Here is a 27,314-nt window from a genome sequence, read left to right on the forward strand (position 1 = left end):
CAGTTTCTCACCGAAATTATTTACATACTGCTTGTGCAATTATGGCATAAATGGTTGTAAATTCTTCTCTGGGATCCCCTTTGTTCAGAAATAGCAGACATATATGGCTTTGGCATTGCTTTTTGGTAATTAGAAGGCCGCTAAATGCCACTGCGCACCACACGTGTATTATGCCCAGCAGTGAAGGGGTTAATTAGGGAGCATGTAAGGAGCTTTTTGGGGTAATTTTAGCTTTAGTGTAGTGTAGTAGACAACCCCAAGTATTGATCTAGGCCCATTTTGGTATATTTCATGCCACCATTTCACCGCCAAATGCGATCAAATTAAAAAAAACGTAAAATTTTTCATAATTTTAGGTTTCTCACTGAAATAATTTACAAACAGCTTGTGCAATTATGGCACAAATGGTTGTAAATGCTTCTCTGGGATCCCCTTTGTTCAGAAATAGCAGACATATATGACTTTGGAGTTGCTTTTTGGTAATTAGAATGCTGCTAAATGGCGCTGCGCATCACACGTGTATTATGGCTAGCAGTGAAGGGGTCAATTAGGTAGCTTGTAGGGAGCTTGCAGGGTTAATTTTAGCTTTAGTGTAAAGATCAGCCTCCCACCTGAAACATCAGACCCCCTGATCCCTCCCAAACATCTCTCTTCCCTCCCCTACCCCACAAATGTCCCCGCCATCTTAAGTACTGGCAGAAACTCTGCCAGTACTAAAATAAAAGGTATATTTGGGCTTTTTTGTGCATTTTTTGTTAGCATATTTACATATGCTTCTGTGTAGGGATCCCCCTTAGCCCCCAACCTCACTGATCCCCCACTAAACAGCTCTCTAACCCTCCCCCTCTGACTTAATGTGCGCCATCTTGGGTACTGGCAGCTGTCTGCCAGTACCCAGTTTAGTGAAAAAAAGCTTTTTTTTAAATAAAATATGTCCCTTTTCTGTAGTGTAGCTTTCCCCCCCCCCCCCCAAGACCAACCCCCACCCCTTCCAGATCCCTTAGATGGTTTTTAAAATAAAGTTTATTACATTTTTTTTTTACTTTTACTTTTTAACTTTTCTGTAGTGTAGCGGTTCCCACCCGCTCCCGCCCCGTGCACGCGCCCGCCCGCCACCCCCCGTGCGCGCGCCCGTGCGCGCCCCCGACGGTCCCGATCCCCGTGACGTCACGCGCAACACCGATGGCCGCCCACCCGCCTCCCAATTCGGCTCCCACCCACCAACGATACCGGCCATCGATGTCCGGTGCAGAGAGGGCCACAGAGTGGCTCTCTCTGCATCGGATGGCCATGTATGGTTATTGCAGGATGCCTCCATATCGAGGCATCACTGCAATAACCGGAAAGCAGCTGGAAGCGAGCAGGATCGCTTCCAGCTGCTTTCCACACCGAGGACGTGCAGGGTACGTCCTCAGGCATTAACTGCCTTTTTTTTGAGGACGTACCCTGCACGTCCTCGGTCATTAAGGGGTTAACCGTGACCATGCCTGTTACTATTTTTATGCATTAAAAAGTAGTCTATAGTAGGCGCAAAAGTCTATTTAAAACTAGGTTTCATATTAATGTACTATCTTTCTGATGGTAATATAAATAAAAATGATATAAAGCCACCTTGCATGTGTAAGCTGTACTATGACAAATATTGTGCAAGTTACATAAAAATATTGTTCACACTTGGTCCCATCCCAACGTCAAGCTGTCCCATTTTACTGACACAAATATTCCAAAATCCAAACTTTTCTGATCCCAGTTTGGATAAAAGGTTTTGTACCTTTACTGCCATATTTCATCTATACCTTACATGTAGACTTCACTAAAGAATGATGCGAGACGAGTTTTGTAGTAACAAATCCTGAAGTACTGAGTTCAGTCTGCAAATGTCAAATAATTTTAATGTGCCTGCTCCAGCACAACTGTACATATTCTCTCGCTTTAGTGCCTCACCATGATTAGAAGTGAAAACAAAAAGGCACGACAATGGTTGTGTATAAAATGTATTATCGAGAAACAATTCTGTACACCAGACAATACCCCTCCCCCAGTATCCCCCCCAAAACACAATCATGCTTGGATGTTGCCCTTCGCCGTGTATGCTGTGTAATACAGGAAGATTCCTATCAATGCAGCCAGCACCTCTGTAGACACCCATGGACCATTCCACGCTCCCTAGAGGGGGAAAGAAGATGTAAGTATAGAAAAATACTTATACACAAGGTCGCAACAAAACCATTACATATGCGAGTCTAACCACAGTGATTGGAACAGGGACTACAATAATCTGTATATGCAGTTTACATGTGCAGCCCACATCAGTGATCAGACCTATGGTGCCGATCTGTCAATGGTTTGGGGCCGCAAGTCACTCTAGCATGGAGCACACTATGAGCAGGTCACTGTCAGACTCTGCTATAAATCCATAGCCATGCATCACGGTCACCCTCAGACACACTAAGCCTGACACTTACCCGATGATCAACATTGACTGTGAAGAGGGGTTTGATTGTGGATATATCCTCATTATTCCTCTGGGCCTGGGAATGTCAACAATAAAAACATTAAATCTCTAAATTAAATACCACATAAATCAGACTAAATACATATCTAACAAACCTGTTTAGCTTGCCTACTTTTGCTGTAATTTGCCTCACCCCCCCCCCCCCCCAGACACACTGGAGTGCATTCTGCATACTTATGTAGCAGGGTCAGACAAACTTTAAGCACATAACAGTGTATAAGCTTATTTACATTGGGCCCTGAATGGTTACAGCAAAGGTGACCAGGTAAACATAAGTGGGTTTTCAAAAAGTATATCCCAGCTTAGAAAAACATTACAAGCTTATTACAAGTCAAATGAGTTTATATAAATACATAGAACAAGAGTCGGGTACCAAGTAACAATTTAGGAGCTGTGACCCCCCTGGGATTTCCAAGCTCATACCGTAGAGCCCTATAAATAGTTAGACTGGAGCGGGGTGTTTGTATCTATGCATATAAAACAAAACCCACCATATGGACAATAATGCACATCACGCACACTGTACAATTTACTGCAAATGCTCAACAGTTAGTGACTACAGAAAGGGGAGATAAAACCCACAGTATTTCAGTAAAATTATACAGTCCGCTGGTTCCTCACAATACTACTGTTAAATGTGTCATGGCTAGTGGCCCCAGTCTGGGCTTGCAACAGCAAATATGCCCAGAGAGTCACTTCACAACAAGAGCAGCACGTACAGTGAATGGTCTGCTTATTTCTCAATGTCAGTAGAAGATTCTTATACAATATCCCAATACACCAACAAATAGTTACTACCCCTGACTGACCTTTCTCAAGAGACTGTAGGATTCCTCGTCAAAGAACTTCACTTCGTAAGTCCCAGAATGAGCGTTCTTATGTTCCAGACTCCAGGAGACCTGCAGCAGATATGAGCCAGCATTAGACCAAACACCCTTATGTCACTACGCCCACTAATGACATCACACACTGTCAGTATATACTAGCCTACCCCTGACTGTTAAAGGGACAGTCTAGTCAAAATTAAAGGGATACTAAACCCCAATTCAGATAGAGCATGCAATTTTAAGCTGCTTTTGTAATTTAATTATATCATTTTTTCTTTGTTCTCTTGCTATCTTTATTTGAAAAAGCAGGAATAAAAGCTTTGGAGCCAGCCCATTTTGGGTTGAAAATCTGGGTTGCGCTTGCTGATTGGATGGCTAAATGCAGGCACCAATCAGCAAGCCCTATCCAGGGTACTGAACAAAAAAATAGGCCGTCTCCAAAGCTTTCATTCCTGCCTTTTCAAATAAGGATAGCAAGAGAACAAAGAAAAATAGAACTAAATTAGAAAGTTGCATGCTCTATCTGAATCATGAAAGAAAAAATTTGGGTTCAGTGTCCCTTTAAAACTTTCATGATTTAATTAGGGACGTGCAATTTCAAACAACTTTCTAACTTATCAAATTTGCTTTGTTCCCTTGGTATTCTTTGTGAAAAGCTAAACCGAGTTAGGCTTAAACCGATTTCTAAACTGCTGAAAACCGCCTCTCATCTCAGAGCATTTTGAAAGTTTGTTAGACAGAGCTAGCTCATGTGTGTCATAGCTAACATTGTGCTCACTCCTGTGGAGTTTAGGAGTTTGCACTGATTGGCTTAACTGCATGTCTAAAGCACTGAGATAAGGAGGGGCAGTCTGCAGAGGCTTAGATACAAGGTAATCAGAGGTAATATGTATTAATATAAATGTTATGCAAAACTGGAGAATGGGTAAAGGGATCATCTATCTTTATAAACAATAACAATTTGGAAGTAGACTGTCCCTTTAAAAAAAGAATTTTCTACTGTAATCAGCAAGACCTGTGCATTAATACTCCTTGTCAACGGAGGGAATGTGTTTAGATGCAGATATAATTTGCTCAGCAGCAACAAGAATTATTTTTTTTTTACATGAAAAATTAAATAAACAGATCGAGAAACTAACAAGAATTTAGTGTCTTTACTCCTGGGTCTTAAAGCCCATTTTGCAATAAGAATTTAAAAGTGAACTGCCACAATTTATTAGATGAGAATGCTCCTATACACATTCACCATCTGATTAAAAAGCTGCAGCTACGTTTGGAACAGTGCTCCATTGCGCTTTATACATGGAGATCACAAACTGTAGCTAACAGGACTAGCAACTTATAGCACACAGTCCCCTGCACCCCCCCTGTACCTCTCAGCCAATGAGGCTGTGTAATGCTGCCATGGACATTATATACAATACTGAAGGAAGAACATACGTTTCGCATTGTGTAAGGTCCGAGATGGTTTTTATCCCTTCACTACCAGGGATTGCAGAAAAAAAAAAAAAAAATATATAAAAACTTTCACAAACTTTGTTTCTCACTGAAATTATATGCATACAGCTTGTGCAGTTATAACACATTGATATATTAAAGTGATGGTAAACTCTCCCCTTTTAAAAATCAGATCTGGAATGTAAGCGCTATTTTAGATAGTTTTATTCATCATGTGTAATGAAGATGCGCTATAACTTAGTTATTAATATAGATATGAAATTCAAATACCCCACGTTACACCACCCACTTCAAAAGTCAATTTTCCTGTCAGCTAAATGATTGAATTACTCTCCAATCAATGCTCTAGCTACAACAAAAGTGCCATATGGGGAGAGCGCTGATTGGACAACAATTCAATCTGTTAGCTCACAGAAAATTTTACTTTTGAAGTGGGCGGAGGAGCATGCAGTATTTGAATTTCATACCTATAATAAAAACCATTTTATACTGCATCTTCATTACAGCTAATGAATTAAACTCCATCTAAAATAGCACTTACATTCCAGATCTGATTTTAAAAAGGGGAGAGTTTACCATCACTTTAAAAGTGTATATAAAAAGAATGTGCAAAGCTTGAAAATAGGAGTAAAATGAAATGTCTCTTAAAACTGCACGCTTTGACTCATGAAAATGTAATTTTGACTTTAGTGTGCCTTTAACTATGTTAATCTATCAACACAAAAAAAGCATTGCAATAACGAGTTGTTTACTGTCCCTTTAAAAGTTAAAACCCTACAGGAATGTGCAGCTCACTTCAGTGGCCAGGCCTACAGAAATCCGACCTGCCAATGGTTCGGAGAAGCGATTTACTGTTGCATGGAGCACACTATGGGGAGGTCACTGTGCAGACCGCGCCATAAATCTTTCCATGCAGCCGAGTCACTAATGGGTTATATAGCAGATCAGGGACATGCACGTGCGTCTTACCTGGTAACGGCCAATGTCCTGACCACGCGTCACAGGGAACTGCTTCCCATTCACGTCGGCATAAAGTGCAACATTCTGAAGAGGAAAAAGGAAGTAGATAAGAAAGCTGAGCTCGCAGTAAGTGAGATAAGAGTTCTCTTAGATATAAACATCAGCAAGAAGCAGGTTTTTATTTCCTAAAGGACATGAGGCAATTTTCAACAACTTCACATTTTACTTATATACTCAAATGTACTTCATTCTCTTTAAAGTGGAAGAAGATGGTGTGCCAGTTTACCCCCCCCCCCCTGTAATTACAGCACAGCTAACTAATTACATGTTAGTCACTAATTCACTTATTTGTAACCACAGGGACAGCAACTCTGCACTAGTAAGGAAACTGCATTATGTGCAGGGATCTGACAGTAGCATAAAATGTATCACTGCCATAGCCCCAATATGAAGGGATATGAAACCCATTTTTTGTCTCATGGTTCAGATACAGCATACTTTTTTTTTTTAAACAACTTTTCCAATTTGCTTTGATCTTTTGGTATCCTTTGTTAAAGTATACCTAGGTGGGGTCAGGGCAGCAATGCACTACTGGGAGCTGGCTACACTAATTTGCCTCTTGTCACTGACTCATAAGTGTTCAGCTAGCTCCCAGTAGTGAAATGCTGCTCCTTCAAAGGACAACTAGAACTAAGCAAATGTAATCGAAACATTAGAAAGTTGTTTTAAAAGGCATGCGCTAACGGAATTATGAAAAAAAATATTTGAAGGGTTTCATGCCCCTTTAAATAACAGTACATAGTGCAGAACACAAAACTATTAAATAAAGAGAAAAAATCCTGCAAATTCCATATCAATTACATCTTAGTTTGTTTTTAAGAAGGGGGGTCGGGTGTCGCTAAAGTTTCTATAACCCAGCAACAAACAGCCACAGGCATGCAGCAATACTGAGCCGGCATGACCAGTAACAGCAGTGTGGATACTGTACTAATGTATTAAATCACATGTGCAGCCCACATCAGTGACTAGGTCTATGGGCACAAACCTGTCAATGGTTCGGGGCTACAATCACTCTTGCACAGCGTCACTATAAGGGAGTCACCACACAGACCCCAACATAGAAATTCAGCCGTGCATAAACTAAGGAGAATGTTCCCCACCTGTGCCCCATTGGTGCAGGTTAAGGCGATCTCCACGATAAAGACCACTTCGGAGGAGATCACCGCATCTGAGGTAGTGTAGTACGATGGGACAATCACCGGCTCTGTGCAGGTCTCAGCTGAAAGCAAAAATCAATCCTGTTAAAAAGGTGTAAAATTACTAATGTGAGTCAGATCCATAACATGTGCACTGCTGGTGACAAACATGTAAATTATACAGTTCTTGAGTTTTTTGTTTTGCATTACATATGCTAATTTTTTGCCAATTATTTAACACGGGTAAAAAACAGCGCATCTTATTTATAGAAATTCAACTGCTCGACTGTGGAAAACATTTTTAATAGCAGAATTTGTGTATAAGTGATCATATAAAAATTAGGTCAACATTACATATCTAGCTACCAAACATTACCACGTATAGATTCATCGTATGGCAATATTAGGTAGAGCCAACAGGAAACTAGCTAAATGTGCGGCCCACAACAGTGTACAGGCCTACAAAGACCTGCCAATGGTTCGGGGCTGTACGTTACTTTAGCACAGCGTATACTATGGGATGGTCACTGAACAGACCCCACCATGAAGGCACAACTGTGCATCTGCAATTATTAATGTGTATATCTTTTATGTTATAAACACAAGACACCATGCTACCAGAATGCCACTCACTGCAACTAGAGACCCACATCTCCCAGAATCCTTGTGCTTGAAGCACATGATCTATTATCTAAAACCCCCTACTCAAGACCCCCCAGATACTCCACCCTCATACCTCAATAAAAGACCTCTTCCAACCCTTGCACCCCACACTGACTTGAGTACCCCATACAAAATACCAGATGAGCACCTCACCCTATAGCCAGCAAGCCATGCTTGGAGATGCCAGACCTCCCACATGGGCAGCAGCCCCAGACCACTGCACACAATGCCAACATGACCAGAGAGAGCCCTAATCTGTTCTCCCCAACACTTCTTCATGCCAAGCACCATATGAGCAGCCATCCTCACATAATACCAGGAGATGCCAGACCTCCCACATGCCCATAACACAGCCTGGATGCCCCATATCCCTATGCCTGGAACCTCTAGATGCCACTGATTAGCAGCAGCAACTCGTTGTACCCAGCACACCTAATCATACAGCATTATTTTACTACATAAAATGGCACTGTGTATTACAACGTCAGCAGGAGCAATTAGGGGATATTTTGCGGTGTAAAACCCGCATCTAAAACAGACTTGAGCCAGGTAGCGCCCATTCACCAGATACATTATTGAAAATATTACTACTTACTATTAAACACCCAGCATCCCTCGCGCTCAGTCACTCAAACTCACCAGAGCACAAAGCCACCAGGGCAGCTAGCAAGGCCCCCAGCACACGCACCGCTCCCGCCATCGCCTTTACTGAGACACGACAGCTTGTTGTCCAACGCAAAAAGACCTGAGAGACGGGGAGGAGCCTGGTTAGGCCAGCTCAGCGTGAGACGCAAAGCACCCTGGGATGTGATGCGACAACGAAACCCGTCAAATTCGGCGGTAAATTATTATATTAACTACTTCATATATTTACTGCTGCTTGTGAATGCAATGAATGAACCATAACATGCTAGAATAAGCATTATAAAAAATGCTTTGTTCCTTTTGCCAGATCTAAAGATGGCGGCATGTTCCACGTGTTTCTGGATAAAAAAAAGTGTGTACGTCACTTCTTTTGTATTTTCACAGACGCATGCGTAGACTGCATTCACTTTCACTGCAAGGCGCCGCTGTAAAGGTCGCGCATGCGCTGCCTGTCACCTGTCAAACTTTTATCATGGCTGCTCGCACTGCGTCTTCTGCTTTCAGGCTGCTTCGGTCATCTCGGGCCGGAGTTACTAACAGACAGCAAGTAAGGTTTCCGCCATGGCAAATCACCGTAAACTGAGTTATGTTAATTTGATACACGCCTTTTTCTGTGTCTTGAGACGCCGCAGGGTTACTTACACGAATGAAGGGCGGAGAGAACAGCGAAATGCTGGGGCCTTTGCAAGGCATTATGGGGCTTGTAGTACAGAGCTATTTGAATATTATTGTAGAGAGTAAGTACTAGAACTTGAATACCCAGAATACACAGCGAAGGTTAGCTATACGTACGTTACAATCCAGTTGTAAAACTGAGGCGAATAAATATTGCTGAGTGTGAGTAACTCAAAAGCACTAGCCATTTTTTACCCTACTATACCAACACCAGCCCCTAAACTTAGTAATCTTATTATATATAGGAGCGTTAGGCTAAAATACAGTACTGTACTGTGCAAAAGTTTTAGGCCACCATTGGATTTGTTGTTTTAGCAAAGGTAATGACCATATATAATTATTTCTCAGTCTCTTTATTAGAATACAAACAGAAAATACAGGATATTTGTGCGCAGTATAAAAAAAATAGAAAAACAGCTTCTATTGGCTAAAGTAGCAAGTATTTTATGTGACCTTACCTTACACTTGAGCAATTGCAGGAAACTGGCTCTAGTAAACCTAAATGGAATGGAACCCTAATTAATGTAATTGTTAACATTGTATTTGTCCTTCTCTTTCATGTCAAAATGACTGCTGTGAAAAAGGTCTTACACGAGGTTTGTGCAAGACATGCTTGAGCCTTACATACACATGTGGTATAAGTTTAATTCATTGGAAGCTTGCTAATAAGACATCATGCCAAAGATCACAGAATTTCACAGACATAAAATCATACTTTTGCATCAGCAAGGCCACTCTCAAAGGGAAATCGGCAAACAAACCGGATACTCGAAAAATCAGGAGAGGTCAAAGACAAAAAACAAAACAAAAAATAAAGACAAAGTCCCAAAAAAATTTTTTTAAAACAATCTGATGAGAAGTTTCTCAGAGTTTCTTCTTTGAGACACCATATGTAGCCCAGCAAGTACATGGCTTAGCATCTGGCAGCTTCATCGGGATGCCAAGTTGACCCTTCTACAGTACGAAGGAGCTTGAGCAGGAATGTTTTTTGTGGAAGGGTAGCAGCCAAGATGCCACTTTTTTTGGAAGGGGAACAGGGTGAAAAGGCCAAGATATGCTAAAGGTCACAAAGATTGGAATGAAGATCAGTGGAAAAGAGTATTATCGAGTGACAAATCTAAGTTTGAAAAATTTGGGTCCAATCGTTGACAATATGTGAGAAAAGTTGGGTAGAGATGGAAGAATGAGTGTTTGCTGCCTTTAGTGAAACATAGTAGAGGGTCTGTCCTGGTTTTGGGCTGCATTTCTTCTCTTGGGCTTGGCAGTATTGTCCGAATTGATGGGATCATGAATGCAGAAAAGTACAAACGAGTTGTATTCCTTCTGGAAAGCGCCTGATTGGGAATGGTTTTATTTTTCAGCATGATAACGATCCCAAACACACTGCTATGCAGTGAAATCATATCTGGAGAGAAAAACAGCTGATAAAACACTGACAGTCATGGACCTGAATATTATTTGAGGCAGTATGGGATCACCTGGACAGAGAAAGAAATAAGCCAACCTAAATTTAAAGAAGAACTCTGGGAAGTGCTGAAAGAAGCCTGGTATAATATACCAGAAACATAGACTATTATGGGTACCCAGGTAATTCCAAAGTCTCATCAATTCAAAGTGCGGCAAAATCTGGAATAGTAAAATGTCCCAGTATTTCAGTAAAGTACTAATTAGTCCAGGACAGTAGTAGAGAGCCAATCAAAGTGTCTTTGAGTCTTACCTCCGCTTATGCCTATGGGTATATTGCACTGAAGAAAGACGGTGTGGTCCGGAGCCGTTCAGGTAAGTAAACCTCCACTGTGCCGAATCTGTCTGATCCGATGTGCTGGTGTTCTGAGTATCACCTGGACCCCCGTCCTGGATCAGCTCCAAATGAGTGATGAGACCAGTCTGAAACAGATCCGGTATGTTGTCCCATGGTTTGGCGTTCCGATCCTCAGTGGGTGTAGTCCCAGTCGTAAGGCTTCCTGGTGCGTCACCTATGGAGCCGTAGTTGATAGTCTATTGGGAGGGGGAGGCACCTCTGGTGGAGGAAAAGTTCCAGTAGTATGCGTTTAATCAGAGCCTCTGATGAAGCGCATACGTGATATGCGTCAGGTATTATTGACTGTGACTTTTGGCATTGTCCAATAAACCTTAGTTATACAAGACTCTGTTACATTGTGACTCCTTCCATTTACCTGTTAATATACCATACTTCAGAAAACTTTAGTACTGTCTCCCCAAAACAGTTCATGATATGCTTAGTGCCCATTAAGGTCACACTAAATACTGACTTTTGCCTGAAGAAGCCATTTTGTTCTGAAAATTGTGTTTTTTGTTTTGTTTTATATTTTGTGTACATATTTCCTGTATTTTCTGTTTGTATCTTAATAAAGAGACTGAAAAATAAATATGGATGGTCATTGCTAAAACAACAAATCTAATAGTGGCCTGACTTTTGCACAGTACTGTATAACTAGTCATATGCCCTGTCTTGACAACCACAGCTCCTAACCTGAGTGTTCTCATTATATACAGGGGCATTAGGTTAATGCATAACCAGTCATTTGCCCTGCCTTGCCAACCACAGCCCCTAACCTTAGTGAGCTCATATATACAGAGGCATTAGGCTAATGTATAACCAGTCATGTGCCCTGCATTGCCAACAACAGTCCCTAACCTGTATGCTCATTATATACAGGGGCATTGGGCTAGCTTGTATAACCAGCTATGTTCCCTGACCACAGCCCCTAACCTGACTCTGCTCATTTTATACAGGGGCATTAGGCTAGTGCAATCTATGGCACATGGAGTGGTGCACTGAGGACTGGCAATTCCTTTGGTTCCACCCTTGTCCCATTTCTGCCATGTAATAGGGCAGCCAGGCCCAGTTTTACCCCCCCCCCCTCTTCACTCCAACCACACAAGCATCATGCACAGTATTTGAGCAACACAGTTTGTGCTGGGGAACCCAAAGCGACCGCCTGCAACTGGGGAGGCTTGGGGGAAATTAAGGTTAGGGGCTGACAGATAAACTTTTGGCTAGGTGACTAAGACTTAATGGGACATGAAACCCAAAATTTTTATTTCATTATTTAGGTAGAACATTCAATTTTAAACAACGTTCTAATTTACTTCTATTATTTTAATTTGCTTCCTTCTCTTGCTATCCTTTGTTTTAAATGTTTATCTAGGAAAGCTCAAGAGCAGCAAGGAACCTAGGTTCTAGCTGCTGATTGGTGGCTGCATATAAGTACCGATTGTCATTGGCTCACCCATGTGTTCAGTTAGAAACCAGTAGTGCATTGCTGCTCCTTCAACAAATGATACCAAGAGAATGAAGCACATTTGATAATAGAAGTAAACTGGAAAGTTGTTTAAAATTTTATTTTCTAACTAAATCGTGGAAGATTTTTATGGGGTTTCATGTCCCTGTAAGGGCTAGAGAATGACAGAGGGGGTGTAGCTAAGATAATAGCTGCAGAGCCAGAAGTCCAATCTGATGTTCTTATTTTATTACTGCTACATAAGTATTTATTTATAAATGTTATACAAAAGCTAAGGCTGTCACACATGCTCACATTAAAGAGCTCCTAAAAGGTTTGCCAGCTCTTGGGCTGGTGCATAATGAACCATGTGTCCTGCTGTGATAAGCACAGCCTCTTACCCGAGTGTGCTCATTATATACAGGGGCAATTGGTTAGTGTATAACCAGACGTGCCCTGTTGTGCCAACACAACAGCCCATATTTCGAGCTGGCTCTTATATAAAGGGGCATTAAACTAGTTTTATAACCAGTTATGTGCCCTGCCTTCCCTAATGGGAATTATGCTAGTGTAACACTAGCAAAGTGCCCTTCTGTGCCAACTATACCTGATAACCTGAGTGTTCTGATTATATAAGGGGCATTAGACTAATGTAAAAACTGCCATTTACTTTGCTATGCCATCCACAGCCCTAACTTGAGTGTGCCCATTATATATATATATATATATATATATATATATATATATTATACAGGTAGCCCTCAGTTTACGCCGGGGTTAGGTTCCAGGAGGAATGGTTGTAAATCGAAACCCAGTTTATAATGTAAGTCAATGGGAAGTGAGGGAGTTAGGTTCCAGGTCCCTCTCAAAATTGTCATAAGTAACACCTAATACATTATTTTTAAAGCTTTGAAATGAAGACTTTAAATGCTACACAGCATTATAAACCTAATAATATAGATTGTATCATCATCAAACTAAGTTTAATGAACAAAAACATTTGCTAACAGCACCTAATAAAATAATCACACAACAGATTGCATCATCATCAAAGTAAGTTTAATGAACATGGTGGTTGGATATCAAAAAGCGCCTGACTGGAGGCTATGGGAAATGGGCCTGACTTTCTAATGCAAACAATTTAATAATAGTAAAATGTTAAATAAATTTGTCAGTTGTACAAATTTATTGGTGATTTAAAATCAAATAATATAATTAAAAAACATGGATCCATATAAAATACATACAATTTACAGTAAATAACATTCAATAATCGTAATAAAAACACAATGTGCTGACATAAATTTCTAATAAAATCACAGGTATAAATTTGTAATGTGACCAACCGGTTAAGGTGATTGAGTTGTTTAAAAGAGTCTCTAGTCCCTTATTTGGTGTGTCCTCTTCTGTGAAAAAATAATTGTTGAAAAAATAAAAGTGAATGAAAAATATATCTAGATATTTAAAAAATATTAAAAAATTGTGTAAAATTGAAAATCAAAAATTAAAAATCAAAAATCAAATTTCTCTGTCTTAAAACCAAAAAGGTGTTTTTAGTGATTGTGAAATTCCCAAATTGTGAAAAATATATCCAATTATTTATCCAATGAATTGTTCTGTGTTTGATTGTTATGTGTGATATAAATAGTGATTGATGAAAATCCTCCTTCTGAGAGTCTCCTTAGTAGGTGGTTTGTTGTTAGTGTTTTAATTGTAAGGTATTCGGTCTGTGCCAGAGACTCAATCCTTATAAAACCTGCAAACAACAAAATAACATAGTGCAATAATGCTACAAATGTAATAGAAATATTAAAAAGTTGCTCACCAATTAATGTCAACGTGTTTCGGCCTCTTAGTTAGGCCTTTCTCAAGACTATAATTTAGGGTGAGCTATGGTGGCTATTTAAGGTACTTTGTGCCAATCAAAAAATCATAATTTTGGCGCCAAAAACGCTGTCCTAGCGTGTCCCGGAAGTGATTTTTTTATATATTCCTTTTACCATTTTACCCCTTTTCCAATATGTTTTAATGTTATCCAAATTATTTATAATGTTAAATTTCATTGCTTAAGTGTTTAATTCATATGATTCGTTGGTTTATATCACTGGGCTTGTTGCAATCAATAGACCGGATGTTTGTGTACACGCGGTAAAAAGCGGAAGTGACGTCATTACGTATTGCGTCACTTCCGGTACACTCATTGTTTACTAACATTACCGGTTTCCATGCCAATACCTACAGTGTTTATTTTCTAGCGGTATGAATGGCACATGATACATAGCATACCTAAGCTTCTTATTCCGGATGTATATTAAAATCTGAGAGTTTGTCTGTTTGTTAATAGAATTATTATTTCGTCAGATGCCATTTATGAGAGCAATGATTTGTTATTCAGTTGGATAACAATTAAGACATTTATGGGAGTTAAGATTCATAATAATGGTTACAATAAAATTGGATGGTGTTGGTTATACCAAGTTGATAAATAAAAGAGCTAATACGCGTATATAGCAATGATACTCTAAAATAAAATAAAATAAACGTATATAGTAATGATACTCCAAAATAAATTATGTTAATAATTTAACAATTCTGTCATGAATAACAATACTAAAATTACTAAAAACACTAAAAACAATACTAAAAGCACTCCAAAAAAATAATTCTAAAATTAGTTTGTTAAAATGTTCTGATCCTATAGTAAATACGACTCTTATCATACTAAGGTCTATAATTGGATTTAAAATATTATTGAATGTATTCTATTAGTTATAATAGCATCTGGGTATTCTGGTCCACTAATTTGTATAATTCCAGTATCTGGGTGGCAAAAAATTATACCAAAGGAAGAAATAACTTCTATTATCTACTATCCCATTTGTTTATGATAAAATTCCATATATGAAAGATTTGCAATGTAATGAGAGTAAATTATAGATGTGAGTTAAAATATTAATGGAGTTATAAAAATACAAAAATACACTTATTTGAAGGAGACAAATTGAAATTAAAATTCTGCGGATAAAGTGGAATTACTACCCTTTCTGTATTCTGTCTTTATAAAACTTGATTAAACTGATTAAACCATATATGTTCTCTTATTCTGGGCTTAAATAACAAATAGATATCAAATAAATTTGTTCCCCTATTCTACTTATTCTAGGACGCCTATTCTCTTATCTTTAGAATAGAGAGTGATAGGAGGTTACTACTTAAGGGACACTCAAGTCAAAATTAAACTTTACAATTCAGATAGAGCAGCAATTTTAAACAACTTTCCAATTTACTTCCATTAACAAAATGAGCACAGTATTTTTAAATTTACACTTTTTGAGTCATCAGCTCCTACTGAGCATGTGCAAGAAATTCACAGCATATACGTATATGCATTTGTGATTGGCTGATGGCTGTCACATGATACAGGGGGAGTGGCAATAGACATAACTTTGCAATTTATTTAACAAAAATCTACTTCTCATTTGAAGTTCAGACTAAATGCTATTGCATTGTCTTGTTATAATGCATTTGTTTATGCAAATCTACTGTATTGACTGGTCCTTTAGCCTTATTCTCTACTATTGGACCCGCATTCGTAATAAAGTGTCTAGTGATAAATAACTCTATGGGCTAGTATGAAAATACATGCTGTTTGGTTATGTGTCATCCTAAACAAGATTATATGCTGGTTATTACTTTAAATTTAGTAGGTGTGAGAGATCTTCTCTGTTATTCAAACCCCTAGGGTGTAGGCTATCCATATCGAAAATCCATCTGGATTCGGCAGTTAGTAAACTCTTCTCATAATTTCCTCCTCTCCAATTGGATGTTACTGTTTGTACCCCTATATAGTGGAAATCTTTCTTGTTTCCCTGATGGTAGTTAGTGAAGTGTCTATAAAGTGCAGTCTCAGTGCTCTTTATATCACACATAACAATCAAACACTGAACAATTCATTGGATAAATATTTGGATAACAGAATTTATGCTTACCTGATAAATTACTTTCTCCAACGGTGTGTCCGGTCCACGGCGTCATCCTTACTTGTGGGAATATCTCTTCCCCAACAGGAAATGGCAAAGCTGGCCATATAGTCCCTCCTAGGCTCCGCCCACCCCAGTCATTCGACCGACGGACAGGAGGAAAATATAGGAGAAACCATATGGTACCGTGGTGACTGTAGTTAGAGAAAATAATTAATCAGACCTGATTAAAAAACCAGGGCGGGCCGTGGGCCGGACACACCGTTGGAGAAAGTAATTTATCAGGTAAGCATAAATTCTGTTTTCTCCAACATTGGTGTGTCCGGTCCACGGCGTCATCCTTACTTGTGGGAACCAATACCAAAGCTTTAGGACACGGATGAAGGGAGGGAGCAAATCAGGTTACCTAAACGGAAGGCACCACGGCTTGCAAAACCTTTCTCCCAAAAATAGCCTCCGAAGAAGCAAAAGTATCAAATTTGTAAAATTTGGCAAAAGTGTGCAGTGAAGACCAAGTCGCTGCCTTACATATCTGGTCAACAGAAGCCTCGTTCTTGAAGGCCCATGTGGAAGCCACAGCCCTAGTGGAGTGAGCTGTGATTCTTTCAGGAGGCTGCCGTCGGGCAGTCTCATAAGCCAATCGGATGATGCTTTTAAGCCAAAAGGAAAGAGAGGTAGAAGTCGCTTTTTGACCTCTCCTTTTACCAGAATAGACAACAAACAAAGAAGTTGTTTGTCTGAAATATTTTGTAGCCTCTAAATAGAATTTTAGAGCACGGACTACGTCCAAATTGTGTAACAAACGTTCCTTCTTTGAAACTGGATTCGGACATAAGGTACAACTATCTCCTGGTTAATATTCTTGTTAGAAACAACCTTTGGAAGAAAACCAGGCTTAGTACGCAAAACCACCTTATCTGCATGGAACACCAGATAGGGCGGAGAACACTGCAGAGCAGATAACTCTGAAACTCTTCTAGCAGAAGAAATAGCAACCAAAAACAAAACTTTCCAAGATAGTAACTTAATATCTATGGAATGTAAAGGTTCAAACGGAACCCCTTGAAGAACTGAAAGAACTAGATTTAGACTCCAGGGAGGAGTCAAAGGTCTGTAAACAGGCTTGATCCTAACCAGAGCCTGAACAAATGCTTGAACATCTGGCACAGCTGCCAGTCTTTTGTGTAGTAAGACAGATAAAGCAGAGATCTGTCCCTTTAGAGAACTTGCAGATAATCCTTTCTCCAAACCTTCTTGTAGAAAGGAGAGAATCTTAGGAATTTTTATCTTATTCCATGGGAATCCTTTGGATTCACACCAACAGATATATCTTTTCCATATTTTATGGTAAATCTTTCTAGTTACCGGTTTTCTTGCCTGAACCAGAGTATCTATCACAGAATCTGAAAACCCACGCTTTGATAGAATCAAGCGTTCAATCTCCAAGCCGTCAGCTGGAGGGAGACCAGATTTGGATGTTTGAATGGACCCTGAACAAGAAGGTCCTGTCTCAAAGGTAGCTTCCATGGTGGAACCGATGACATATTCACCAGGTCTGCATACCAAGTCCTGCGTGGCCACGCAGGAGCTATCAAGATCACCGAGGCCCTCTCCTGTTTGATCCTGGCTACCAGCCTGGGAATGAGAGGAAACGGTGGAAATACATAAGCTAGGTTGAAGGTCCAAGGTGCTACTAGTGAATCTACTAGAGTCGCCTTGGGATCCCTGGATCTGGACCCGTAGCAAGGAACCTTGAAGTTCTGACGAGACGCCATCAGATCCATGTCTGGAATGCCCCATAATTGAGTTAGTTGGGCAAAGATCTCCCACTCCCCCGGATGGAATGTCTGATGACTCAGATAATCCGCTTCCCAGTTTTCCACACCTGGGATGTGGATCGCAGATAGGTGGCAGGAGTGATCCTCCGCCCATTGAATTATTTTGGTCCCTTCTTTCATCGCCAGGGAACTCCTTGTTCCCCCCTGATGATTGATATACGCAACGGTCGTCATGTTGTCTGATTGGAATCTTATGAATCCTGCCTTTGCTAGCTGAGGCCAAGCCCTGAGAGCATTGAAGATCGCTCTTAGTTCCAGAATGTTTATCGGGAGAAGAGACTCTTCCCGAGACCATAGTCCCTGAGCTTTCAGGGATTCCCAGACCGCGCCCCAGCCCACTAGACTGGCGTTGGTCGTGACAATGACCCACTCTGGTCTGCGGAAGCTCATTCCCTGGGATAGATGGTCCAGGGTCAGCCACCAACGGAGTGAATCTCTGGTCTTCTGATCTACTTGAATCATTGGAGACAAGTCTGTATAGTCCCCATTCCACTGTTTGAGCATGCACAGTTGTAATGGTCTTAGATGAATTCGTGCAAAAGGAACTATTTCCATTGCTGCAACCATCAACCCTACTACTTCCATGCACTGCGCTATGGAAGGACGTGGAACAGAATGAAGAACTTGACAAGTGCTTAGAAGTTTTGACTTTCTGACCTCTGTCAGAAAAATCCTCATTTCTAAGGAATCTATTATTGTTCCCAAGAAGGGAACTTTTGTTGACGGAGACAGAGAACTTTTTTCTATGTTCACCTTCCATCCGTGTGATCTGAGAAAGGCCAGAACGATGTCTGTATGAGCCTTTGCTTTTGACAGGGACGACGCTTGTATTAGAATGTCGTCCAAGTAAGGTACTACTGCAATGCCCCTCGGTCGTAGAACCGCTAGAAGGGACCCTAGTACCTTTGTGAAAATCCTTGGAGCAGTGGCTAACCCGAATGGGAGGGCCACAAACTGGTAATGTTTGTCCAGAAAGGCGAACCTTAGGAACTGATGATGTTCTTTGTGGATAGGAATATGTAGGTACGCATCCTTTAGATCCACGGTAGTCATAAATTGACCTTCCTTTATAGTGGGTAGAATCGTTCGAATGGTTTCCATCTTGAACGATGGTACCCTGAGAAATTTGTTTAGGATCTTCAAATCCAAAATTGGTCTGAAAGTTCCCTCTTTTTTGGGAACTACGAACAGATTTGAATAAAATCCCATTCCTTGTTCCTTTATTGGAACTGGGTGTATCACTCCCATCTTTAACAGGTCTTCTACACAATGTAAGAACGCCTGTCTCTTTATTTGGTTTAAGGATAAGTGAGACATGTGGAACCTTCCCCTTGGGGGTAGTTCCCTGAATTCCAGGGATCCTGAACATCTCTTGCCCAAGCCTGAGCAAAGAGAGAGAGTCTGCCCCCTACTAGATCCGGTCCCGGATCGGGGGCTACTCCTTCATGCTGTTTTGTTAGCAGCAGCAGGCTTCTTGGCCTGCTTACCCTTGTTCCTGCCTTGCATCGGTTTCCAGGCTGGTTTGGGTTGTGAGGCATTACCCTCTTGCTTAGAGGATGCAGAATTAGAGGCCGGTCCGTTCCTGAAATTGCGAAAGGAACGAAAATTAGACTTATTCTTGGCCTTGAAAGGCCTATCTTGGGGAAGGGCGTGGCCCTTTCCCCCAGTGATGTCTGAGATAATCTCTTTCAATTCTGGTCCAAATAGAGTTTTACCTTTGAAAGGGATGTTAAGCAATTTTGTCTTGGATGACACATCCGCTGACCAAGACTTTAGCCAAAGCGCTCTGCGCGCCACGATTGCAAACCCTGAATTTTTCGCCGCTAATCTAGTTAATTGCAAAGCGGCATCTAAAATAAGAGTTAGCCAACTTAAGTGCGTGAACTCTGTCCATAACCTCCTCATATGGAGTCTCTCTACTGAGCGACTTTTCTAGTTCCTCGAACCAGAACCACGCTGCTGTAGTGACGGACAATGCACGAAATGGGTTGTAGAAGGTAACCTTGCTGTACAAAAATCTTCTTAAGCAAACCCTCCAATTTTTTATCCATAGGATCTTTGAAAGCACAACTATCCTCGATAGGAATAGTAGTGCGTTTGTTTAGAGTAGAAACTGCCCCCTCGACCTTAGGGACTGTCTGCCATAAGTCCTTTCTGGGATCGACCATAGGAAAAAATTTCTTAAATATAGGGGGTGGGGGGACAAAAGGTATGCCAGACTTTTCCCACTCCTTATTCACTATGTCCGCCACCCGCTTGGGTATAGGAAAAGCGTTGGGGTGCACCAGAACCTCTAGGAACTTGTCCATCTTGCATAATTTCTCTGGAATGACCAAGTTGTCACAATCATCCAGAGTAGATAACACCTCCTTAATCAGTGCGCGGAGATGTTCTAATTTAAATTTAAATGTCACAACATCAGGTTCTGCTTGTTGAGAAATTTTTCCTGAATCTGAAATTTCCCCATCTGACAAAACCTCCCTCATGGCCACTTCAGATTGGTGTGAGGGTATGACAGAACACTTATCATCAGCGCCCTCCTGCTCTTCAGTGTTTAAAACAGAACAATCGCGCTTTCTCTGATATGTAGGCATTTTGGATAAAATATTTGCTATGGAGTTATCCATTACAGCCGTCAATTGTTGCATGGTAATAAGCATTGGCGCGCTAGATGTACTAGGGGCCTCCTGCGTGGGCAAAACTGGTGTAGACACAGTAGGAGATGATGTAGTATCATGTTTACTCCCCTCATCTGAGGAATCATCTTGGGCAATTTCATTATCTGTGGCAGTACTGTCCTTACTTTGTTTGGACGCTATGGCACAATTATCACACAAATTTAAATGGGGAGACACATTGGCTTTCATACATATGGAACATAGCTTATCCGAAGGCACAGACATGTTAAACAGGCTTAAACTTGTCAATAAAGCACAAAAAACGTTTTAAAACAAAATCGTTACTGTCTCTTTAAATTTTAAACAGAAAACACTTTATTACTGAATATGTGAAAAAGTATGAAGGAATTGTTCAAAAATTAAAGCATTAAGAGTATTGCACACCAATTTTCAGAGCTTTAACCCTTAAAATAACGGAACCGGAGCCGTTTACAAATTTAACCCCTATACAGTCCCAGCTATAGCCTTTGCTGTGACCTAACCAAGCCCAGAGGGGAATACGATACCAAGTGACGCCTTCTAGAAACTTTTCCAGCTACTTTCAGATCCTCACACATGCATCTGCATGTCTTGCTCTCAAAAAACAACTGCGCAGTAATGGCGCGAAAATGAGGCTCAGCCTACAACTGGGAAGGCCCTCCCTGACTGGAAAAGGTGTCTAACATAGTGCCTGCCTTTAAAAAACGTTCCCCAAGTTTATAAATGTGAATTATCAGCATAAACATGTCTAAAATGCCCAAATAAAGCAATCGATTTAGCCCATAAAAGTGTCTACCAGTTTTATAGCCCATATTAAGACCTTTATTCTGTTTGCTTGACTAAGAAAATGGCTTACCGGTCCCCATGAGGGGAAATGACAGCCTTCCAGCATTACATGGTCTTGTTAGAAATATGGCTAGTCATACCTTAAGCAGAAAAGTCTGCTAACTGTTTCCCCCAACTGAAGTTACTTCATCTCAACAGTCCTATGTGAACTGGAAACAGCAATCGATTTTAGTTACTGTCTGCTAAAATCATCTTCCTCTCACAAACAGAAATCTTCATCCTTTTCTGTTTCAGAGTAAATAGTACATACCAGCACTATTTTAAAATAACAAACACTTGATAGAAGAATAAAAAACTACATTTAAACACCAAAAAACTCTTAACCATCTCCGTGGAGATGTTGCCTGTGCAACGGCAAAGAGAATGACTGGGGTGGGTGGAGCCTAGGAGGGACTATATGGCCAGCTTTGCTGGGACTCTTTGCCATTTCCTGTTGGGGAAGAGATATTCCCACAAGTAAGGATGACGTCGTGGACCGGACACACCAATGTTGGAGAAATAATATTTTTCACAATTTTTGGGTATTTCACAATCACTAAAAACACCTTTTTGGTTTTAAGACACAGAGAAATTTGATTTTTGATTTTCAATTTGGATTTTACACAATTTTTTAATATTTTTTATATATCTAGATATATTTTTTCATTCACTTTTTTATTTTTTCAACAATTATTTTTTCACTTTTTCACCGAAGAGGACACACCAAATAAGGGACTAGAGACTCTTTTAAACAACTCAATCACCTTAACCGGTTGGTGACATTACAAATTTATACCTGTGATTTTATTAGAAATTTATGTCAGCACATTGTGTTTTTATTCCGATTATTGAATGTTATTTACTGTAATTGTATGTATTTTATATGGATCCATGTTTTTTAATTATATTATTTGATTTTATATCACCAATAAATTTGTACAACTGACAAATTTATTTAACATTTTACTATTATAAAATTGTTCGCATTAGAAAGTCAGGCCCATTTCCCATAGCCTCCAGTCAGGCGCTTTTTGATATCCAACCACCATATACATCACTTTCAGGGGCAACTAGGCACCCCATTATCATAAAGTTTATTTGGGATATTATGAGCGCTGTGAGATACCATTAAAATACGTTTAATGAACAAAAACGTTTTCTTACTTGCATTTTTCTGCAGTCAGTTCTCTGCATTGTTAGCATGTTAGATAATATTGGGTCTGCACCTATTCTATGCATTTCAGTCTGCAGTGATTAATAAGCAGTTAGGCACCTTCACCTCAAGCAGCTGGACAGGAAGATAATAGGGAAGTGGCTGCTCGATAGCTAATGTCTGTTCTGTGTAGATAGATCAATTTCAGGCTGTTAAGTTGCATAACTATGCTGCAAAACAAGCGGACAGCTCTACCTACTGGCTATTTTAATTACTGCACATGACTGAAAAAAAAGGTTGTTATTCTGAAACGGCGCAAAATGAACCGGCGTAAACCGAGGGCCACCTGTATATAGGGCCATTAGGCATAGTGTATATATTAAACCAGCCCTGTGCCAATTACAGCCTATAATCTGAGTGTGCTCATTATATACAGCGGCTTTAGGCTAAGTAGTTAACCAGTGCTGTGCCCTGCCATACCAACACAGCCCCTAACCTTAGTGTGCCTATTTTATATAAGGGAAATAGACTATTGTATAACTAGCATGTGCCTTGCTATGCCAACCATAGCCCCTAACTTGAATGTGGTCATTACATACATGGAGCATTAGGCTAGTACACTATATAACCACCCATGTGCTATGATATGCCAACCTCAGCCTTATTTAGCAGACAAAAAATAGTTTGTGACAAAATACATTTATAATGTAACTTTCAATATATACTTCTAAATGTAGTTCTTGTTCTTAAATATGCATTTACGTTTCAACTAGCAACGTGTTTTGCTGACTGGTAAACTATAATGATATTTTTCCAGTCATGTTTTCCACTCAAAAATGTTTTATAGGTAATTTTTTTTGTTGGATCTCATTGTTATGTATCTTGTCCTTAGGCCTTTTCTGCTGTATGGACCCAGCACAGGGACTATGCATCGGTAAGTTTTACATATGCACTTGTATACCTCTAACTCCCAAGTTGCTGTAGCCTATTAGTACACGTCAGTGAAGCCATAAAACTCTGGGTGCATTTATCATACAAAGCCAGCATTTTAGCCGTTTATATGCTGGATGTCACTTGTCTGTTACGCAATCTGGTTTCAGCATTTGCGAGGAAAAAAATAAATAAATCAGAGATTATGATCAATTCTGACACTCTATAAAGATGCCTAAGGACGTGTTCATCGTGTTATAACAAAAAATATTCCAGAAACAGAAAGGGATTTTTTTTGTAGATATGTAGCTAGTATTTTGGCGTAGCCTCCATATCGTTTTGTCTATTAAAACATTTAGCACTATTCTGGTGCTTGTTGCTTTTATGCCTTAAAGGAATAGTCTAGTCAAAATGTAACTTTCATGATTCAGATAGAGAATGCAATTTTAATCAACGTTCTAATTTACTCCTATTATTTTTTTCGTTCTCTTGGTATCTTTATTTGAATGTAAGCTTAGGAGTCAGCCCATTTTTGATTTAGCACTTGGGTAGCGCTTGCTGATTGGTGGCTACATTTAGACCCCAATCAACAAGCGCTACCCAGGTGCTGAACCAAAAACGGTCCGGCTCCTAAGCTTACATTCTTGCTTTTTCAAATAAAGATACCAAGACAACAAAGAAAAATTGCTAATAGGAGTAAAATAGAGCATGCCATTTTAAGCAACTTTCTATCTGAATCATGAAAGTTTTTAATTTTGACTAGACTATCCCTTTAACCAAAAGTGACATTTTGTACATAAACTCCCAGATGTCCTAGTTCTGCTTCCAATAGGAGCAGAGGCGCGTTACAGCATCAGTTCTGGCAACTTGCATTGCGTTTCTTTTGTCTGTTTGTTAGGAGGTTGGCCAACTGTTCTGCATAAGTTATCGGTCTTGGTATACTTCTTGCAACCAGTCCTATTGTAATCAGCCTCTGACTTATCTTTTGTTGTTTTTGTTTTTTCTATCTGAACAGCATCAGTTTATCGTAAGTATCTATTTGTGTGTGTATGAGTGTAGCTTGCATACCTAATAGTACACTTACAGATGGATCAAAATAACGCTGTAGTGAAAGACTTAACTACCTCGTTCTTTTAAAAACGTCATCTTTAGAGTTATTTAGAGCATATTAACCATTTTCCTACAGTTCTCACATTTTTTAGATTTTCCTTGAGGGCAATGTATCAGTTTTGAACTGTGGTTTCCAACCTAAAGAGGTGGGTTTGTAAAATCAGTGGATGTTGGTTTATTAACACAATGGCCCCACAGGTTAAAGGGCCATGAAACCCAATATTTATCTTTCTTGATTCCAATAGAGCATGGGATTCCAAACAAGTTTCAAATTTACTTCTATTATCTAATTTGTTTTGTTGTATCCCTTGTTGAAAATGATACCTAGGTAGGCTCAGAAACTTCTGATTGGTGGTTGTATTTATATATGCCTCATGTTAAAGGACCATTAAATACATTAGATTTACATAATCAACAAATGCATGATAAGACAATGCAATAGCACTTAGGGGTAGATTTATTATGCTGCGGATGCAGCTGTTTCCGCACAAGCCTCTAGGCTCACCGGAAACAAAAGTTAAGAAGCAGCAGTCATGAGACCGCTACTCCTTAACTCATCCGCCATCTCTGAGCTGGCGGACAGCAATCATCCCGATCGGACACGATCGGGATGATTAACACCCCATGGTAGCGGCTGATTGGCCGCAAATATGCAGGGGCGGCATTGCACAAGCCACATTTAGCGATGTCGGGCGGACATGTTCGCCAAAGTGAATCTTGTCCGTCCGACATTTCAAAAATCTATCCCTTAGTCTGAACTTCAAATGAGTAGTAGATTTGTTTCTGACAAATTTCAAAGTTATGTCTTTTTCCACTCCTCCTGTATCATGTGTCAGCCATCAGCCAATCACAAATGCGTATACGTATATTCTGTGAAGTCTTGCACATGCTCAGTAGGAGCTGGTGACTCAAAAAGTGTAAATATAAAAAGACTGTGCTGATTTTGTTAACGGAAGTAAATTGCAAAGTTGTTTAAAATTGTATGCTCTATCTGAATGAAAGTTTAATTTTGACTTGAGTGTTCCTTTATCTAGCTCCCAGTAGTGCATTGCTGGGGTTTTTTCTTTTCAACAAAGGACACCAAGAGAATGAATCAAATTAGATAATAGAAAAAAATTGGAATGTTGCTTAAAATTGTATGCTGTATATCAGACATCATCAAACTTGGCCCTCCAGAGGTTTTAGAAGTCCATTTCCTATGATGCTCAGCCAGCATATCAGCTGGCTGAGCATCATGGGAAATGTAGTTCCAAAACCTGATGTCTGATCTATAGGAATCAAGAAAAACAATGCTTGGGTTTCATGTCCCTTTAAGCACATCTAGTAAACGTTGGAATTTTTCTTTACACCATAAAAATAATTCCAGCATGAGATAAGATCTCATATCTTGTGAGACCCACCAGCTTGTATCATGATGAGACGTAAACAAGTTATGATTCTGTTTCCCTTATAGACATTGCTCAGTATAACATTTACCTGCTAAAGTTAAGGCTCTCACTAAGTTGCTGTACCGATCCATCTCTCTAGGTACCTGATTTGTAGTTTTCCATACACAACTCCAGTTCATCTATAATAATGATATACAATTGTGTCATGGAATATAATTGACATCACTTCCCTGTAATCTGGACTAATGCTAATCTTGCCATAAAATCTGCATGTACGGCTGTGGTCCAATCAGAGTTCCATCAGTCCTGGCAAGTCACCTTGTCAGCCGCCTCTGCTAAAGTATTTGTTTGTTGCCCTCTGTGTCTGGTGCGGTGTGCCTGCTTTCCGTGTGTGCCAACCCCCTGACCTCATGTGACCCACTAGTATTGCACATAAAACCACACCCGATTTTGGTCTTGTATTATAGTTTATGATTCATGCAAATGTCCTTATTGTAATAATAAAGGATAGAGGGCCCTTCCCGTCTGTCACTGCTAGCTCTAAGCTCTCTTTATATCAGGGGTTAGCAACCTTGGCACCCCAGATGTTTTTAAACTACATTGCCCATAATGCTCACACTTTTTAGGCTGGCTGAGAATCATGGGAAATGTAGTTCCAAAATATCTGGGGTGCTAAAGTTGCTGACCCCTGCTTTACATGATATTGTCGACAGGATAGATGGACCTGTGAGCTTACAATCTAGTTGGTACACAGGAGAGTAGAGGAGGAAGACCTGGAAACCAGAGAGACACTTTACAGTAGATGTGTGCATATTTACATTGATGTTTTTAAAGTAGTGATGCCCCTAAATGGAAATTCTAGACCGAAACCAGAAATTCAGTATGCACTTGGCCGAAAATTGAAACCGAAAATTTTGGGGGGTTTTTTGTTTGTTTTTTCAAATTATTTAAAAAAATTTTTTTTGGCATTATTAGACTATTTAATGAATAAATCTAATCTTATTCTTTTAAGATATTTTTTGTCCAATTTTAATGTTACTTTCAATAAAAGTGTGGTTATTTTGTTTTATTGGCTTGCAGTTTGCCAATAAAATAAAATAACCACACTTTTATTGAAAATAACACATTAAAATTGGACCAAAAATATCTTAAAACAATAATATGCTACACAATAATTTTACCAAGAAAAAAAACAGGTAAAAAACCCCAAAAAACTAAAAAAATTGTGCCATTTTTGGCCAAAATGTTT

The 27,314-nt window shown here is 39.8% G+C and overlaps 2 protein-coding genes across 2 annotated transcripts in view; one reads left to right on the plus strand and one right to left on the minus strand.

Annotated features, from left to right (window-relative positions):
* Positions 1 to 1,978: 1,978 nt before the first annotated feature.
* SSR4 (signal sequence receptor subunit 4) lies at positions 1,979 to 8,413 on the minus strand. Its single transcript, XM_053695322.1, has 6 exons — positions 8,259 to 8,413; positions 6,921 to 7,039; positions 5,770 to 5,844; positions 3,325 to 3,414; positions 2,466 to 2,531; positions 1,979 to 2,166 (listed from the first exon to the last, which is right to left on the minus strand). The coding sequence occupies exons 1-6, from the start codon at positions 8,317 to 8,319 to the stop codon at positions 2,062 to 2,064; spliced, it is 516 nt and encodes a 171-aa protein (XP_053551297.1). The 5' UTR covers positions 8,320 to 8,413; the 3' UTR covers positions 1,979 to 2,061.
* Positions 8,414 to 8,691: 278 nt separating this feature from the next.
* IDH3G (isocitrate dehydrogenase (NAD(+)) 3 non-catalytic subunit gamma) overlaps positions 8,692 to 27,314 on the plus strand; it is a 45,558-nt gene continuing 26,935 nt past the window's right edge. The window contains exons 1-2 of the mRNA XM_053695642.1: positions 8,692 to 8,811; positions 23,530 to 23,571. Of these exons, the coding sequence (XP_053551617.1) occupies positions 8,737 to 8,811; positions 23,530 to 23,571 (117 nt within the window). The 5' untranslated portion in view covers positions 8,692 to 8,736. The remainder of the gene's footprint in view (positions 8,812 to 23,529; positions 23,572 to 27,314) is intronic.

Source organism: Bombina bombina, chromosome 12 (genome assembly GCF_027579735.1).
Source record: "Bombina bombina isolate aBomBom1 chromosome 12, aBomBom1.pri, whole genome shotgun sequence".
NCBI lineage: Eukaryota > Metazoa > Chordata > Amphibia > Anura > Bombinatoridae > Bombina > Bombina bombina.